Below are 19,828 nucleotides of genomic sequence, written 5' to 3' on the forward strand. Positions count from 1 at the left end.
TGGACGGGGCCCTAGTTTCTGTCCTGCTGGTTAACAGTAGGGGGTTGGACTTAATGTAAATGAGATGTAAATGAGCAGCATTGTGTTACCTGGCTTCCCAGGTAAGAATCTTTCAGGCTTGATTTCTCACTTCACTAGTTTCAGGAATGCCTACATTCAAATGGCCACATAGTCCATGAGCCAGACCACCAATTGCAATCAAAAGGGTGGGCAAATTCTTGTTGCTATTTTATTATTCCTATATATGTCCAGATTATTAATGTTGCACATTTCATAATTTGTGTGCCACTACTGATGATTTAGAGCACCTTTACAGTTGCAGAAAGGCCCTGCAGATAATATTTGTTTGCACCACTAGTTGGCGCCAATTCCTCTGGGTGCATGAGTGAGCGAGGGGGAAAATCAGCTTTAATATGGCTGTTAGCAGGAAGTAGCAGAGAACTTTTGTGAAATCACATTATACAGGTAACATTTTTAATGGTTTATACACATCCAAGGTTAAGAAGGCTAAGATGTAGTGAGTAGATGACATTAACATTATAGCATATTACATCCATAGGTTTAGGGTTATTTAGAGGGAACTGGGACATTAGGCTGACTGCAGAGAGGAAGAAACTGTTCTTGTGGTGTGAGGTCCTGGTCCGGATGGACCGGAGCCTTTTGCCAGAGGGGAGGGACTGGAAGAGTTAGTGTTCAGGGTGAGAGGGGTCAGCAGTAATTCTGCCTGCACGTCTCCGGGTCCTGGAGATGTACAGCTCTTGCAGAGATGGGAGGCTGCAACCGATCACCCTCCCAGCAGAGTGAATGACACACTGCATTTTGGTCTTTGGCCCATTGCTTCGCTGTTTAAAGGGATAGTTCGGGTCTTTTGATATGAATCTATATGGCATCCCCATCACCAGTTACCTGCTGTGACACTGACTTTCCCCGGACTGTGTCCCGTGAGCGGAGTTCCGGTCTGGTTTCGGTGCTGACGAATGTAGTCCGGCTAGTTGGCTGGGGTCACGAAAATAAAGCGTTTTTCTTCTCAAAACAATATGCGTTCAAAAGAGTGATACATTTGCATCACAAAACCGTTGTCCACGAAAAAGTCTGACCTCGCAATCGCTTGGCGCTATTTTCTCTCCCTCCGTATCACTGTGCGCTGCCGCCTGTAGACGGCTGTGCGCGTTTCCATCAGCTGTTTCACTGAGTTTACTGCTCGGATAGTTCACATAAACATATCTGATTATGACAAGTGATGAAGCCATCCCTTGTTTTAGCACAAAGCCAAAGGGAGAGCTTTATGAACCTGATGTGATGCTGAACCTCGTCAGATGGAGTTAAAACGAGCAGACAGAGAGAGAGAGGAGGGACAGGGAAGTGACAAGCTGAACCACCACTGTTAGACCACAACTGTAGCTGTGACAGACAGGGTGACCGGGTGATGATCAGTAATGCAGCGCAGTCCATGATGGAAGATCAGCCCACACTACACACTACATTTATGAGCCTCCACACGCACCGTAAAATTCTTTGACCGGCGCGAGACAGACTCATGTTTTCATTCATCAATAATTAAAGTCAGAGGTTCAAAGAGGTTCACATACCGTCATAGTTCCGACCATAAACGGCGATTTGGCTGCGTTATTCTCATGACTCGCCACGAAGGAAACGCTGGTCCGCCACCACTAACAATAACAAAATAACGATAGAGACAGAACGATATATTTATCGAAAATGGGCCCATTAACAAGTGTGGGTAGCGCAGATTCATCCACATTAACGTGAGACTTTTTTATAACCAAATAGAAACTCCTCGTTGTCCCTTTAAATGTTTATCATGGATGGTTAAGTGTAACATTCCTTTGACGTCAACAATCTGTATACTTGGAATATACCCAAAGGACTTTATCAGAACAACGAAACAATCGAAAATGATTGACTTTGGACTTCTCCATGCAAGGAGAGTGATTGCACTTTGTTGGAAAAATGTAGAACCACCATCACTGGCAATATGGAAGAAGGAGTTGATAACTTGTCTTGGACTGGAGAGATTGACATACATGGTTAAAGGTAAACAGGAGGAGTTTGCTTGTATTTGGGAATCATTTATGTCATTCCTGACTAATGAAACAGATAACACTGTCTGAATAACAGATTATGAAATGATCCTGCCTTTTATTTAATTTAATTTTAATTTAATTAGGGTCCGGGCAGCTAAGCTGCCAGGACACTATTGTATTCCGAGGAATTCTTCTTCTTCTTTCTTTCTTCTTCCAAGGAAGTCATACTTCCCATAGGCGAAAACTCACCAAACTTTACAGAAACGTCCGACCCCATGCCAGATTTACTCATCTCCAAGGACACGTGCCCCCCCCCCCCCTAGGGGGGGCACAATAAGCGTTTAAATTTAAAAACTTTAAAAATTCCTACCAAACCAACGGTAGATGCTAAAGTTTTGAAACTTCACCACAATGTCGCCTCAATACTGCTGAAACTTTTGTCCACTTAAACTCATTACAAATTATGAAGTCCATCACTCTGTTTTTTTCAATAACTGTAAAACTTTTAAAATGTATCTCCTCCCACAAGTTTTGCTCAATTGTCACCAAACTTGCTACAGAGCAAGGGCGTAGAATTGGGTAGGGACGCTAGGGACACGTCCCTACCAATATTCAGCCGCTGTGTCCGCTGTCCGTAGTGTTTAGTTAATGATTATGGCACACAAAGGGTTAACAGTCGGTCTCTGCTAGAAGTCCCGCCTCTAACCTGAATATCGATCTCCGATTGGCTCTGCCGTTTCTCGCTAATGTACATGTGATTGGCTGTCCCCACTGTCACTCCGTCTGCTTGTAAAAGTTACCTGCTCGTTGGTCGGACGGACAGGAGGTCACGGGGCTTGAATCTGCAACCGCAAATGTAAATTGTTCATCATGTTCGGCATTTCTTCTGCCTGGGTCACGTCAACTAGACGATTTTAACATCATTGGTGTCATTTACATGTGTTTGTGTCTGTCTGTCTGTATGCGTGCGTGCGTGCGTGTGTGCGCGCTCTGCCTGTGGGTCTGTGCTTGGTAATAATGTCAAATAAAAGGAAAATGGACAAGACACTTTGTAAGTCAAAGTGTAAGTTACTTCAAGGGTATCTAACTGTCGAGCCTCAACAATAGGCTACAGATAATGAATAAAAGCCTATATTTAATGGCAAACAGATACACTTTTTTAAAGTTATTTAAAAAAAAAAAAAAAAGAACATTGGTCAGGAAAATAGGCCTACAAAAAAACCTCAGATTCCAGATGCTCATGTAATTTTATACATCCATATTTTTGGGGGAATAAATTACACAAGTGTGTAAAAGTAAAAGCCTTTTTCCTCAGGCAATAACTGTACCATCAAACTCTATGATCATTGTATCCCTAATGTATCTGTTCATATGTCCTGCACCAACATATTTTTGTCAGGTGACAGAGACAGACAGTAGAGAGGCTGGAGGAGATGAAGAAGGAGAGACCAGAGGAGGTAGAGGAGGAGAGGCAGGAAGAGGTAGAGAAGGAGAAGCTGGATGAGGTAGAGAAGGAGGAGATGGAGGAGAGGCTGGAAATTCACAGGTGAGGTTAAATAATGATGGATGTGTTAGTCATGATGATGCACAGTTGACTTCAGCCAGAGCAACTGAGAACTCTTCTAAGTTGCCTTCTTGTCTTTCATTAGTTGCTCATTAGTTACCCCTACATAACATGAAATTATGATTGCAAATGCAAAAAACATCAACTTTAAGGAGCGATGCCTCGGAGCACTTTTGTGTCCCCACCAATGTCAAAATCAAACCTACTCCCTTGCTACAGAGCATCTCCAGACTGTCCTCCACAAAACTTGTTTCTCGGATTTTTGATTAAGCAAAAATTGAGCCTACAGTGCATGAAAACGTTTGACTGTAAACAGTACTGTAAACATATACCATCAAATTCTTGATAAAAACATTTTCAATCTTCCTGAAAAAAATTGAGAATATTCTGGAGTCATGGTTGATGAAGTTTGGCAAATATCAGAATTTTATCTCAAAAACTGAATTTTCTAGAACATTTTGAATTCTGCTCTCATGGGAACAACTGCAGTCAACGTAAGAGTGACATTTTAAAACATCACATTTTCTCTTATGAAGCAAAACACTTATTATTAAAAACAAATCACCAACATTTCCATGCTGTCTAGATGCAATTTATGTATTATCAGATTTTTGTTTAGATAACAGAATTTCTGACATTTTGACCATTTTTTAAATCTGCCTCTACAACAGCTGCCTGGACACTGACTCCCTGAGTCTATTTGAGAAGACACACACCATGTCTCACTGCCAGATAATTAGCTCAGTGAGTTAAGCGCTGGTTTGTGGTGCGAGGGGATGTGGGTTCAAGACCCAGCAAGGGTGATGATGATAATGACACATCAAAATACCAGATGTCCTCATGGTGACATCACAGCAAGCCTCTAAATTAAAAAAACAAAACAAATAGTTTGGACCGGACCATGGGCGAAAGCTTACAACATTTTGCACAAAGGTCCAGTGTCATCTTCTTCTTTCTACTTCCAAGGAAATCATACTTCCCATGGGTGAAAACTCACCAAACATACCAAACTTACAGAAATGTCCAACCCCATGCCAGATCCCATGTATTATCAGATTTTTGTTTAGATAACAGAATTTCTGACATTTTGACCATTTTCGAAATCTGCCTTGACAACAGCTGCCGATAAATGAAGCTACACAGCAGATCTCACTACCAGCCAATTAGCTCAGCGAGTTAGGAGCTGGTTCTTGGTGTTAGTAGGGAGGTTAAGCCCAAAAAATAGGCCTTTGACTTCAAGTCATGATGCAAAGGTTTCCTTTGGCATGGAAGTACCTTAGGGTCATACAAATAAATCTATCCTAAGACACAAGTGAGATCACACTTTGTATCCGAAATAAACACGTTTTTAAAATGCCTTTTTTAAATTGAGAAAATGCATGCTAAAAGCACATTCCATTTAGAATGTCCATATGGATAGATATCACGTGACGTCACACAGCGTTCGCAGCCGGTCACAGCGCCATCTTGGGTACCGACTTCCAAAGGCAGTCTATGGGCTGTGACCTAATACATCCATGGCTGTGACATCAAATCTCACAAAAATAGTGGATAAACCTTTTTTAATTACATGGCTCTATTGAATGTCGTATTCCGATAATTTATTGATATTTCTGATATTTATTTACATCTTGATTTTGCATTTAACAGTCTGTTATTCCTGTTTAACAGATCGTTGCTAAGTAAAATACACTAGGTAGGGACGCCGCTCTGATCAGCGCAGCACAGAAAAGAGAAACTATGCAGGATATTTACTTTCTGTTTCATTTTTTACCGTCATTAAACAGCTTGGGAGACATGTACGCCAAGGGAGGCTGCCTCACTCTACTGAGTGTGAACGGCACGTACGTCCACGTTGCTTTCGTGAATTGTAAACACACAGACGCCCCCTCGGTTTTAGCGTCCAGCAGTTTAGCAGCTAATTCAACAGCAGTGATGGATAACTCTATACCGGAGAGGCTCAACAACTTCATGAGCTTCATTTGAGGAATAAACGGCAGCTTTTACCTGACGGGAGACCGACGCCTGAGCTACGGTAGCTAACAGCTAGCAGCTAGCAGGTTTTTACTTTTCCTCCCTCCCCCCTTTCTTATACACGCACACACACGGCCCAGGTTGTCTGTCATATCTGTTGTAAACCTTGTAATAACAGCTTGTTGAGTACAGTTAACTTAACACTATTGTTGCCTCGGTTTGAGTGTGGATTAATTGTTAACGTTTTGTTGTGTAATGTCATCGCGTCCTGATGAGTTGGGTTTTAATAACAGCTGATAACGTAACTGTGTAGATGGTGTGGATTGTGATGAGAAGGTGTTGCACATATTTTAAGACTTATCTGTGCAAACCATTGTGCAAAACCTGTTTGTTGTGACTTTTTGCGTGATAAGATGATTTGCCGAATTCTTCTTCCATTCCTGCAGCCTTTTGTCTCAATGTTAACGATGGCAAAATGTCCAGATATTTTATTACTTTATGAAAATAAATGTCTGTGAGTTAAAAAGAAGTGGGCTACGCATTTCTGATTTGATTTGGCTTTTCGTGTATTTGGAGGAGAGACAGAGCGAGCGAGAGAGAGAGAGACGAGGAGGTCTGCTGGGTGAGCTAGATTAACTTTTAACAGGAGAGAGAGCGGCGCACCGCGCTGTCAAAGCTCGTCTCAGCAGAAATGGTGTGTGCTTTCAAGGCAAGGCCATCAGAATGAGAAATATCCATATCCAAATATCAGGCAGCAGTCATTTCTGGTCAGAGAGGACGTGGCTGCACTGAGCTGAATAGAGGTTAACTCAGTGTTCGGTACCCAGCATGGCGGCGGCCAGGTGGAACGCACCGTGACGTCACCTACTGATAAGTATCTATAAACTCAGGCAGATCCCCTGATGCCTTCAGCTCCTGGATGTGATCTACAGCTTCTGAGACAACATGCAGCTGCTTGTGTGACAGGATATTGGGTTTTATTCATGTAAAAACATGAATAAAACTAGCTGATACTGATTTGTTGAACATCAGACAACAAATATAGCCTACAAGTAGTTAAATAATAAGATGTAATTCATATCACAGTAGTGTCAGGAAAGACCAATTAGCCAAATATTGTGTTGGTCAAAATATAGGCCTACCTATTACTAGTTACTGCTTGTGTATTTTGATTTAAAAAAGTTGAATTTACATGTATGACCCATTCTGGGTCATATTAGAAGTCAACTTAAAGTCAAAGGAAAAATGTTTTTACTGTTCTCAAATGTAAAAATGGGTCACATAGGACCCTCTACGGTCCGTGTATCTTTTGGTCATTGGAATTTCCCTTCATGAATGGGAATTAAAAAACAAAAAACGACTGGTTTATTTGATTTTCGTTTTGAAACACAAAAACAAAAATTGAATTACGCTGAATTTTTCTTTTATTTTCATTTTCTATTTCATATATCAAAAATAAATTTACTAGTCAGCAGGAACGAAAAAACCAACCAAAAACAACCATTTATTCATATTCTCGCACCGGAAGCTGTCATTTAGGCTACAACAAAGCGCGAATGAGCAAAATGTCTTTGGAGCCGTACTCAGAAATGATTTTAGACATGGCAAAACAAGGCCTGTCATCATCCGAAATCTCTGCGCGCATTTCAGTAGAAAGCGGGGGCAGGAGAGGATTTTCAGCTCGAAATGTGAGAAGATTCTGTGCTGAAAACGGCGTAAATTTGATGGGATTGCCCGAGGAACATCTGGAGTTGGAGGTGGCAAAAGCCATAGCCGAGGTATGAAAGACTATCTGATCTTTTCTTCTTTGATATGTGTGTGCGTGGGAAAAGAAGTGAATTCTTGTCCCCACATTGACATTTTTTATCGTCACTATAGCCTGATCTACACAACAGTAAACAGATTCCGTAAAACACTTGCAAATCCCATGCCGCCCCCATTTTACGTATTCTCCCAATGACCAAACATATCGGCATGATTTTGGAATGTTAAAATGATGTTTGTTTTTTTCTAGACGGGACCAACTTTTGGCAGAAGAATGATGAAGGGGTATCTCGCCATTAAAGGGGTTCATGCTGCTGAGACATGTATAGGATCAGTGCTCAGAACTATGCACCAACCTTACCATGAAGCAAGACGCCAGGTAGGTTTTACACTTGGCAAATTCAAGATGATTCAGGTAGCGCCGTGGTCACTTCCATGACAACCACATACATTTGTTTTCAACTTGAGAAATCAATTCATGGATCAGCGGATTATTATAGCCTAGGTGTTATGATGTGTGTATTTGTGTAAACAGAGACGTTGGTGTAAACCAGGGATCAGCTGGTTAAGGGGCGCGTCTCTGTGGCCGTAGTAGGTTACAATAACAAATGCTTTTATTTTGAAAATAGAAATATGTTGTCTTCCGTTAGTGTAGCGTTTAGAGTTAAGTTGCTACAAAAGAGTATTATGGTTGCTACTGTAGGTAACAAATGTAGCCTATTATTTTCCTCCTCGTCCTTTTATGTCGCCGATGTTGTTTTTCTTCCTTGTAACAGTGTTTACTGTTTTATGACCAGTAGCCTTTTTTTTTAAGAAAGTGAGAAGTGGGAGGGGCTAGTTATCAGCCCATTTAGAGTATAGAACTATGTCGTTGAGGATGGCGTTGTAGGAAATGTTTCTATGGAATTGTTACATTATTTTCGTGTCTTCTTTTAGGGTGCCCGCAATCTCAACCCCATACCATACCAAGCAGACTACCATGGGACAGAAGATTCATATGGACCAGAATGAAAAGTTAGCGATGTATGGCGTCACACATGTTGTAGCCATTGATGGCTTCAGCAAAAAGGTTGTTGGTCATTCCACAATGCCCATAAAAAACAACCTAGTCATCTATGAAGATGTTTTCAGGTAATAGCCTGTAATTTGTGGACACTTAAGGCGAGACACGGCAGGCAAAAACATCGTTTTTTCATGCACTTATCAATTTTGAGATTTTGGGCTATTTTGCTTCCATAACATGTCTTCTTTCAGACTAATACAAAGAAATGGTCTAAAATACACATTATGGGTGTTCATTTTACTTCACTTTGACTGGTGTCGCCTGTAGATTTCTCCTAAATTCACCAGAACTGAGCGTTCTATCGCGGCTACTGAGCCGCGTCTGTTCAGACTCCTGTCATATCAGGTATCGCTGTGAAGCGCTCTCTCTCTCTCTCTCTCTCTCTCTCTCTCTCTCTCCTGCACAAATTTGTCGGTTCCAAAAATGGTCATTTCCTTTGTACCAGCAACGAATCGTAAAAGTACGAGGGAGGGTCTCATTGGCTGGTGTCGTTTTCCGACAGCGTGATTCGTTTAGAAGCATCACGTGATGCGCTCTGAACAGCGGAGGGACTTTTAAAAACGGAGAAAGGAAAATCGATTTAAATCCTCACATAAAATAAAACAGCAACTCTCACTTGCTAGACAACAAAAGACACAGCACAGAAACTCACCGAGCGATAAGATCCCTTTACAAAGTGCGTCATCGCGGAAGCTGTCACCCGTAAAAAACGAGTGTTTGCCGTCGGAGACCAGCGCGATACACAGCGGTGGCTTTTTTTTTTTTTTTTTACACATCAGACGTCTGAATGAACTGATCGGAGATTTAATGTCCCAACTGCGCTGGTACAGGGCTTAAAATTAACATCGATCCTCAGAATCACGTGTTCTGCAGTAGTTTACTTCTCAGTGACAGAGATGAAACGGATGTGACACTGGGAGAGATGATTAGCCAGACATAGAGAAACTGAAAACATTGGTTGTCATATTACAGATGAGCCCAACTGCACCTAAAGTGTTTTTCTTATTTGTTTGTTTTTTTTAAATTTTATTTTCTCTGACCTACTGGCCCACACCTGGAACTCACAGTGGCCAGACACCCTTGTTTCCAGTAACGATGGGCTCTATGCACATCTCCACTACTTTCTAAATTCAAGGCAGCTCTTTTATTTACTGACAAACTGATTAATCCAGGTGTGTCTGAGTAGTCACAATGGTCAGACACACCTGGATTAATCAGTTTGTCCAATAATGTAAAACAGGGAATAAAGGAGCTGCCTTAAGTTCAGGAAGTAGAGCTGTGCATAGAGCCAATTTGTGGAATTTTTGCAATAGAATCTTTAAAGGACAATTCCAGTCGAATTCAACTCGGGGGTGTATTTTCATATCATTTTAGGTCTAAAAGAATGAATCTGAAGATTTTCAGTTTAATCGCTCCTATTTTGCGGTAGCTGCGTCTGTCCCTGCATCGCCACGGCAGCAATGAATGGGAGTGGATGTAAGTTCCGCTGTTTAGGCTGTTTCCAGCCCTCAAAGCCGCAATTTTTTTCCACAGACAGCATCAGATGGCTACTCAAACATGCACCGAGAAGTTTATTTACTTCAAGCAAGTCGACATGTTTGTAAAAGTCGATCTAATTCAAAGTCTCCCGGAGTCTCGCGCGAGCCCGAAGTTGCAGTGCTGGTGTATTCAGGCGCAGTCGGAGCTACCGTTTGTGTCATAAACACAGGAATATCAACTCTTTCCTTGCTTGAAGTGTACATTTTTTTCCACAGACAGCGTCAGATGGCTACTCAAAGATGCGCCGAGAAGTTTTTTTTACTTGAAGCAAGTAAAGAGTTGATATTCCTGTGTTTATGACACAAGCGGTAGCTTTTCCCACTGCACCTGAACACACCGAGCACGGCAACTGGGTCTCGCGCGAGACTCCGGGAGACTTTGAATTAGATCTAGTTTTACAAACATGTCGGCTTGCTTGAAGTAAATAAACTTCTCGGTGCATGTTTGAGTGGAAAAAAATTGCGGCTTTGAGGGCTGGAAACAGCCTAAACAGCGGAACTTACATCCACTCCCATTCATTGCTGCCATGGCGATGCAGGGACAGACGCAACTACCGCAAAACAGGAGCGATTAAACTGAAAATCTTCAGATTCATTCTTTTAGACCTAAAATTATAGGAAAATACACCCCCGAGTTGAATTCGCCTGGAATTGTCCTTTAAAGGCCGTTTTCTCAAAATGAGCTTTTTCTTATACTCTGGACCCGAAATCTCCAGTTCAGCAGCACTTACAGACACCAAACCTTCCAGTTGTATTCCTGCCTATATTCTGAAGGTTTTTACAGAGGGGATTGTTGATATATCATTCACAGCCTGATTTATACAACAATTTATACCTAAAAACAGGGCGAAATTTGATTTTTTAGGGCTGGTGACAATATTTTCTCATTTACAGAGTGATAAAAAGAGATATCCAAAATCCCCTCTGTAAAAACTTTTGACTTTGATATGTCAACAAAATAAAACAAGAATTTTGAAAGTGGCTTTATCCAATCTTCAGATTTCGGGTCTGGAAATGTACACAAATTCACGCATATTTAATTAGATAATGTCTAATTTCCATATTTAAGCATAATATTTAAGAAAACATGTAATACAAAAAATAATTGTCTCAATCTAAGTAATAAACATAGAAAGTTTCATGGCAATAGCTGTTAGTTAAATTTTTTACCCTATTCACCTGGGGTGTCTCGCCTTAAAGGGGAACTAAACCCCTCAGTTTTGGATGACGTGCTCTAAGCTTGAAATCATAGACTGTAAAAAGAATGGACGTAGCATCCGTGACGTCACCCATTGGTTTTGGGGAGTCGTTTTTGTGACTCAAATATGGCGGCCTGAACAGCGCCATGTTGGATTGGCCGGCTGAGAACCCGCCCACTGGCCTCGAAGCAGCTGTCCACGGAGCTGCTCGGACCTGTCACTCAACGTTTCCGCGCCCTGATTGGCCAGAATTTTAACCTAATAACAGTAAAACTGTAGAGTTAAAAAAAAATTCACCCCCCTCAGAGTGTGTGCGGGGGTAGAAACTATCGATTGAGACGAAAAAACGTTCTGACACCAGGCTTTTAACATGTTTACTGAGGATGTAAAGTCGGCGATTTTAACATGGGGGTCTATGGGGAATGCTCCCTTCTGACACCAGCCCCCAGAGGAATCCGAGGGGATTGCAGTTTTTTGAACGCGGAAGTGAGCTTCACTTCTCAGACCGACAACTGCCCCCTTGCTTGAAATTCAAAAAATGCCTTGATTATGGGCGGGACTCCAGGAGCACTCTCCGACCCCCCCTCCCCCCTCCCCCCTGCGCCCCATTCACACCCGCGAAATCACACAAAAGAGGAAAAAAAATTAATAAACACACATCAACACTTCTGCTAGCGCTAACGAGCTACTAACGAGCTACTCTAACAGCACTAGTAGCGTGGACACTACTAGGAGAGGACGCCAGAGCCGTGACACAGCATCTACAGCTGATCCGCCGGCTCGTTAGCTCGTTAACGGCTCGTTAGCGCCGGCCGCACTAACGATTCCCGTTCAGGCAGCTGTTAGCAGCCGTTAGCCGCAGCAGAGCAGCTAGAGCGCCTAGCAACCGTTAGCCGCAGCAGAGCAGCTAGAGTGCCTAGCAACCGTTAGCGGCAGGCAGCAGCCGGTGCTGATTGGTCGGGGAGCTAGTGGCCGGTGACGAAAGCTGCCTCCAAAACGTCATCTGCCTCCATCTCAGCCAATAGAAAAATTCGATTGTAATAGCCGTGTTTCAACCCATAGAGGGCAGTCACTCTACATTTTTACTACAAAATACACCAAATTGAAATATTTTGACTAAAATGTCAAAAGTTGGACCAGAATCAACTGACAACACTACCTTATACCCAAATACATTTGTTTTCAGCAGAAAAAAGTGGTTTAGGGGTTTAGTTCCTCTTTAAAGCAGTATTCTGTCATTTATGCAAGACAGTGGTTGCTGGCCAATATATCAATATGGTATCAAGATTGTGATATGACACTATATGATATGTGATTTTGGACGTCCTACTTGAAAGGAAAGGCTGCATATACTAATCCCATATAAATGACAGACTCTTCATTTAAACTGGCATTGAAATAGTATCCTACATGTACTGTACACAAGTGTGACAAAATGCTGACTGCTTAACATTTACTTTGTTATGACTGAATCATTATATTTTACAGAGAATAACTGATTTGGAATGGCTATATTTGAAAAGCTTTGCACAAATTAAAATCAAGTTTTTCATCCAATAGGCCTGCAGTAGTTGCTAATGGGATGTGGGACCAGGTGCGCGTGGATCATGGAAAGGAATTCTATTTGACACTCTTCATGCAGGAGCTGCTGTCATCTCATCGCTATGATCAGGAGAGAAGACCTTACCTACAAACTCCATCCACAAGGGTACAGTTCAGTAGTTTCTATGGTTGCTTCACCAACACACACTGCATGCCCATTGAAGCTATTTATTGTTAATATTTTGTGTTGTTAGGTATTTAGATACTATTATGTTTGTTTCAGCATCATGCTATCTTTTTAATTTTCTTCAGAATTGCTATGCTTTCCAACTTTTACGATAAGCAGAACACTTTTCTGGAAGGTCTACATATTTTTAATTTAACCATTGGAATAAATTAATAACAAGTTTTTGCCTCACATTCAGAATCACACAGTTGAACGAATCTGGCCTGAGGTCAATAATCGTGTCAACTACTCCCTGAAGACAGCCCTTCTGCAGTTGGTAGATCAGGAAGAACTGGACATGGATGACAGCCTTGTCAGATACTGTGTGTCCTGCCTGACTGGTCAGCTGTGCCAGATTGGTCTTACAAGAGTGGTAGAGTCTTGGAATGCTCATCGAATTCCAGGTGAAATAAATCAGTATTGCAAACATTAAAATAATTACAACAGGCACACATAAGTCTCAAGGTCAACAGTATGCTCTTTATTTTACAGGTAAAGGTACACCAAATAACTTGGCTGGCAGTGGGTGTCCCAAAAAAATCCCACAGGAGCTGTTGCCTCATTCAGTTGAAGCAGCAGACCTCTACAGACAACAGCTGGGGTCCTCACTGACACCACAATCTACCTTTGGAGTAGATCCATTTTCCACAGAACAAGACAAAGTACTGGCTGAGAATCAGTTTGCAGACACATATTCTGACATTTCTGAATTGTTCTCTCAAGCAGTCAACAATGATTTCACACCATACAAAGAAGCACTTCTCTTTCTTATAAACACAACTCGGCGCAATGTGTAAAAACACCATTTGCTGTATTAGAACTCAAAGAATGTAAACAAGTAGAACAACTGGTAGCAGTGAACTCTGACTCAATCTTTCATAATTAAAACAACTCAAATATCTGCCTGTTTCTGAGTAAATTACTCATCTTCTTCAAAAAGTGACCTGAGAACAGAAAATACCTCAGACAGGCCATTAACTTCAAACATGCTGTTGCCTTCAGCATTTCCTCTGCATTTTGCGCAACTGTCTGAGGTCTCCTGCCACTGTTCCAGGCAAGTCTTGCAGCCAATGATGCTTTGGCAACACTGTGTGAACACCGGCTCCCCGATGAACTCTAAAAAACAAAATGAGAAAAACTAGTCATTTTCTGCAAGTGTTTCCCCAGTCAAATATTCTTGGTGTATTGGATGAGCGTTATATTTTTACACAACTTTGATGATTATAAAAAATGTCTGATATATTACAAAAGATGAAGTGGCTGGCATACAGCTGACGTTGGTTAGATAATGTAAAAAATGAATGTTTATTTGTAAATCTTACATTGTGGCACACACCATATAAAATAGATCCATTGGATACTTACTCAAGCAAATAACACAGGAGAACCCCTGCTTAATGGTTTGCAGCTGGGAACGAGTCAGGGTCACTCTTTGAGCTGCAGCCAGACTGGTGAGCTCCCTGATTGCTGAAGTGACATCCGGGAGACTCTGAGATGCAAGTACGAGGTCTTCAATTTTCTCTGTGACCTCTGTAATGCCTCCAACATCTTCATCTTTTCGGCTGCTACACAGGGATAAAACAAAACACACAGGCTAGATTATGTACTGGATGTGGTGAACAGGATTGGTGGTGGTGGGGTGGAAGCTTAACCTTTGGTTTGAAAGTTTAGAAAAGAGCCTAAAAAATAATAATCATAAGTATTGGATTTATGAATGTAGCTTTGCCAGGTCAGGGCTGCAATTTAGGAAATGTATTTATTAGGAAAAAGACACAAATCAGTAAAATTGGTAAGGGGTGAAAAATTCCATTCCTGAATATGGAAATATGAGGTCGACAGGCTTTCATTCTTTAAGGGGGGAGTTGGTTCCTTAGCGGCAGACAGAGTATTAGTATGTGGGAATGCCAAATAATCCTATGTATGTTGTATACAGAAGCAGCAATGGCAAAATTGTCTGAAAAGTCATGTAATGATAAGTCTAGCAGAAAAAACAAAACAACAAAAAAAGGAACACATACATTTCAGTGTAAATGAGATGACCTTACCTCATTCTCCTTCTTTTGGTGCCCTGCAGCTCTCTGAAGTCCTTTTCTGGAACAGCAAGAATCTTTCTTGCGTTTTGTTTCCAGTAAGGCGACCCTTGGAGCAGGAGCGGAAACCAGGAAAAACCATTACAACTGAAGTGGTTCACTCATTTGTAATCAAAAAAGCATAGACTCAATACAGAGAAACACAACAATAATTTTGGGCCAAGCAGAGACAAATGACAAGTCAACAGACGATACAATGAAGACAAAGGGAAAACACAGGGTTTAAACACACAGGAGAAAACGAGGGGTAATCAAAACAGGTGAGACACATTAAATAATCACAAGAGGCGGGGAAACTTCAACACAGAGGGAAGACACACGACTTCAAAATAAAACATGAAACTCCCACAAAAGGAACACGCCAGACATGACAAGACAGGGAATAACATCACACAAGACAAACAGGAGACGCACGGACACAAACCATGACACCTAGCAATGCTTAATGGTCTTATGTAGGAACTGATAGTAATAGTAACAAGTTCAATATTTCCTTTGAAATGTAGTGGTAGAAGTATAGAAGCCAATTAAAATACTCAGTACTTAAATACAATTATTTAGTTACTTTCCACCACTTTGAATATCAACAAGAACTAGATAATAGAGTCTACAAATGAGACAAATAATGGCTAATGGAGTGGATATAAGAATGAGAATAATTGTTGAGAACAATTTGTCAGGCAGCTCATATATTAGAAGAAGTATTAAAAGCATTTAAAAGCTTGATGGCTGTTGGTATAAGGATCTTCTGTATTTATTTATCTGGCATTGAAGAGAGAGGAGCCATCCACCAGTAGCTACAGGTGTTATGGAGTGGATGTTCTGAGTTGTTAAGAATGGCCTTTGATATCTTCAGTGTGCATCTCCCCCACATTGAGGATGTTAAAGGCCATTCATAACAACTCAGAACATCCACACCATAGGCTATATGACCCCATAATCAGATCTCAACTAGCTTGTGTGCAATAAAATCTATTGTATATCTTTTTCTGGTTTCATAGTCATTGAATATGTGACTTTAATTTTCTTTAAATTTCTTTTATTCTGTGTTTTAATACACTATGTGTTTTTATGTCTTACATGTATTTTTACTCAGTGTTTGTGATCTGTGTCGTTGTCTGTATTGTCTTGCTGCTGCTCTGTGACATTTTTTAATTTCCCCTCGGGGATTAAATAAAGTATTTCTAATTTAAAGTTACCTCTGAAATGCTTTGGCAACAGTGGCTCTGGGGAGGGCTGAGGCAACCCGCTGTGAACCACTAGTAACTGTACTGGTAGGTGTTCGTGTGAAGGCAAAGCGTTGCCCCGTTGTGTTTGATGCTGAGGCGACATCGTCTTCGCCGTGGACTTCATAGTGACTCCTTGGACTAAGGTCGATAGAGCTGAAGACGCCGGATGATTCTCCGGGAAATATAGCCACATTTGTGTCATCTGTTAAGTACAGACTGTGACTTGAGACCTAAGAAATACACAAGTCAAATAACAGCTAATGTTAGTGTTATTAACGTTAGCGTTTTCAAAACATAATTATTCAATCTAATGTTACTGTGAGGATACTTCTCCAAACGCTGTCCAAATTACATTAATTCAAAATTTGAAGAAAAAATTAAAGCTAGAATGGCGCACAGTAGGCTACAGTAGCATGCAGATCTATAGGTAACCCGATTTTATTTATTTATTTATTTATTTATTTTACCTGAAAGATCCGACTAAGTTTATCAGCAGTCATGTCTTCATCGCGAAGACAAACTCTCTTGCTCTTTCTGAACACAACATACTGGTCCATCCTCTTCGAAGTCTCCGTCATCATTACTCTCCTTGTCTCAGACAGTCCTGGACCATGCGCTCTTGCCTGGCTTCCGGTGCGAGAATATGAATAAATGGTTGTTTTTGGTTGGTTTTTTCGTTCCTGCTGACTAGTAAATTTATTTTTGATATATGAAATAGAAAATGAAAATAAAAGAAAAATTCAGCGTAATTCAATTTTTGTTTTTGTGTTTCAAAACGAAAATCAAATAAACCAGTCGTTTTTTGTTTTTTAATTCCCATTCATGAAGGGAAATTCCAATGACCAAAAGATACACGGACCCTCTACATTATTTAAGGCTTATATAACCTGATACTGAAATAATTTTACATTGTGGTCCTCCTAACGTAAACTAACACATTTTAGTGTAGAACGCCCTTAATAAGGAATGTTCAGCTTTTATGTACATATAGGGAAGTTTAGGTTTGCAGCTCCCACATAAAGCATATGATTAGGACTGACTTATTTCACCAGCGCAGTATAGCTGGCTAAGATCCTCTCTTAGAGTAATGTTGATAAACTATAAGCTTCATTATTTTGGTAGATTTTTACTTTTGTGAATGCTTGTTAATGCTCATCTTATCAATCTCATGATGTTACAGTATCTTTATTTCTTATTTCAAATTAGCCATAATGGAATGTCATGACTGGACTTTATGCTTCTTATGTGAGTCTGCCCTACAGATTGAAAAACATTAGATCCCTGTTTATCATTCAAACTGAGAAACAATCCTGAAATATTGCAATCATGTTACAAATAAGCTGTAGATCACATCCAGGAGCTGAAAACATTGTAGTTTCTATGGACATTCTAAATGAAATGTGCTTTTAACATGCGTTTTCTCAATTAAAAAAGGCATTTTAAAAACGTGTTTATTTCGGATACAAAGTGTGATCTCACTTGTGTCTTAGGATAGATTTATTTGTATGACCCTAAGGTACTTCCATGCCAAAGGAGACCTTTGCATCATGACTTGAAGTCAAAAGTCGCTTAACCTCCCTACTATGTTAGAGATTGTGAGTTCGAGACCCAGCAAGGGTGATGATGATGATGACAGATCAAAATGTCAGATGTCCTCAACACGAAACACAAGACATTTGTGCTGATGGTGGCATCACAGCAAGCCTCTAAATTTAAAAATCCAAATAGCTTGGACTGGACCATGTGCGAAGGCTCCTAACATCTTAGAGTCACAGTAGATGTTTAACAAATACATATCATTATTTTACCTCAAAAACTGATCTTTCTTTTTACTGTGGTTTCAAATCTGCCTGCACGACAGTGAATGGCTTACTCAATTTGTGAAGCCACTGTTGAACTGTCACTTGTCAATTAGCTCATTGCGATAGACAATGGTCTTTGGTTCCCGAGGTTGTGGGTTCAATCCTCAGCTGATGCGAATTGAACATTATAAGGTCAACTGTCTTGTCTTCCTATTCTCCTGTTTGTTGCTCAGAATTATTATTAAATCTTATAACAATAAAATAAAATAAAAAAAACAATAAAAGCAGAATAAGATAATAAAAACAAAGACAGAATTGCCTAAATTTGCCCAAAAGTAGCCCGGACCCGACCCATCGCTGCGCAGCAGCTATTGTATTTAATTGTATTTTATTTATTTATTTTTGTCCCATTTTATTCTTATTTATTTATTTATTTAATTTACTCCATTAGTCTGATGTCACTGTTCATTTGCTTTTTTATTTTATTTTTTTGTCTGTTCGAGGGGATATGGGAGAAAATGTTTGTAGCCTACATTTAATGTTGAGTTTGAAATACATTTGAAATTTCAATAAAAAATATTGTTTAAAAAAAAATATTGGTGAAGGAGTTTGTAGGACACTGTGACACTTTTTTTGAGAGAGATTTATAAATCTCTTCTGCCTGTGACATGAAGAACACCCTGTGTGAACGGGAGTTACATGTATCATGCCAATCCACCCTTTCTGGAGAGACAATAAGGCAATGGCGTAGCCACGGGTGTGGCAGGGTGTGCCAGTGCCACCCACAGAGGAAGCTGGCACACCCAAAAATTTGATGCATTTTTTGTTTTTGTTATAGTCTATAGCTACTAACATGTTATCGATCAGTCAATAAATTTGTAAAAATTGCCGTCAGGTGATGTGTTGCGACACCTGCACCGGCTCGCGGAGAAACTGGACTAATGGAATAATTAACGAGTTCAAGGCCAAGCCACGCCGTCTTGCCCTTTAAATTGAGAGCTGCGCAGTGCGCACAGGTAAGCAGCAATATCGTTGTCCTCTTCTGCTTTGCGATATAAAACCATCAGGCCAAGCTGTTACATAATCATATGTGATGAATGATGAGCCCAGTAGTTGTGTTCAGATGGTTAAATAGCTTTGTTGATCATGCGATCAAAGTCATTTAAGCGCCGCTACGCACGCCGCACCTCTCTTGTCCAGTGCGCTCCTCTCCTCTCCTCCCTCCCCAGTACCTGGCTGCTCAGCTCTGGGACCGGGACTGAGAGACGTCACCGCTGCCTTCACTCCGTCCGTGATCCCTCTGGTCAGGGCGTTTAGACCCGAGTGTGACCTGAGTGTCCCACCTGAGCTCTGTGCCATAGCGCGCAGCTCCAGCTCAATGAATGACAGCAGGTCTCCCAGTTACCTGCTCAGCTGCTGCTCAACACTGATCAGAGCAGCTCTCCTTCGTTTGCCGAGGTTTTATTATAAACTAAAATCTTCTTTTGTTCTTTGCCGCATAGGCCTATATCTCCCCATCTTCTCTTCACTTCATCTCTTCTCTTCTTGTTCTACCAACCACATTTTAACTTTCTCATAGATAATCTCCCACGTTTCTTATGCTGCAGCTCCACAATATGTTTATTTGTCCCTCTCTCTATTAATGCGTCGGATCAAATTGTTATTCTGCGTTTGTATCCATCCAGATCTCTGTCCACACTCTCCATGGCGGAAACGATTACGCGCGAAACCCTCATTTAAATACTGCGGTTTGTGCGTGTTGTCATTTAGCGTGTTACTCTTAGTAGATCAC

General features: G+C 40.9%; 2 protein-coding genes across 2 annotated transcripts; one reads left to right on the forward strand and one right to left on the reverse strand.

Moving 5' to 3' along the window:
* Positions 1-12,729: 12,729 nt before the first annotated feature.
* LOC146991256 (uncharacterized) lies at positions 12,730-13,816 on the forward strand. The gene is made up of 3 exons (XM_085789945.1): positions 12,730-12,855; positions 13,115-13,319; positions 13,408-13,816. The coding sequence occupies exons 1-3, from the start codon at positions 12,730-12,732 to the stop codon at positions 13,710-13,712; spliced, it is 636 nt and encodes a 211-aa protein (XP_085646071.1). The 3' UTR covers positions 13,713-13,816.
* An 18-nt stretch (positions 13,817-13,834) lies between these two features.
* LOC146991257 (uncharacterized) lies at positions 13,835-16,812 on the reverse strand. Its single transcript, XM_085788808.1, has 5 exons — positions 16,702-16,812; positions 16,278-16,464; positions 14,961-15,054; positions 14,281-14,480; positions 13,835-14,031 (listed from the first exon to the last, which is right to left on the reverse strand). The coding sequence occupies exons 1-5, from the start codon at positions 16,810-16,812 to the stop codon at positions 13,835-13,837; spliced, it is 789 nt and encodes a 262-aa protein (XP_085644934.1).
* Between the last annotated feature and the right edge of the window lie 3,016 nt (positions 16,813-19,828).

The sequence above is a fragment of the Trachurus japonicus genome, chromosome 1 (assembly GCF_045865225.1).
Source record: "Trachurus japonicus isolate A0001 chromosome 1, Traja_1.0".
NCBI classification, from domain to species: domain Eukaryota; kingdom Metazoa; phylum Chordata; class Actinopteri; order Carangiformes; family Carangidae; genus Trachurus; species Trachurus japonicus.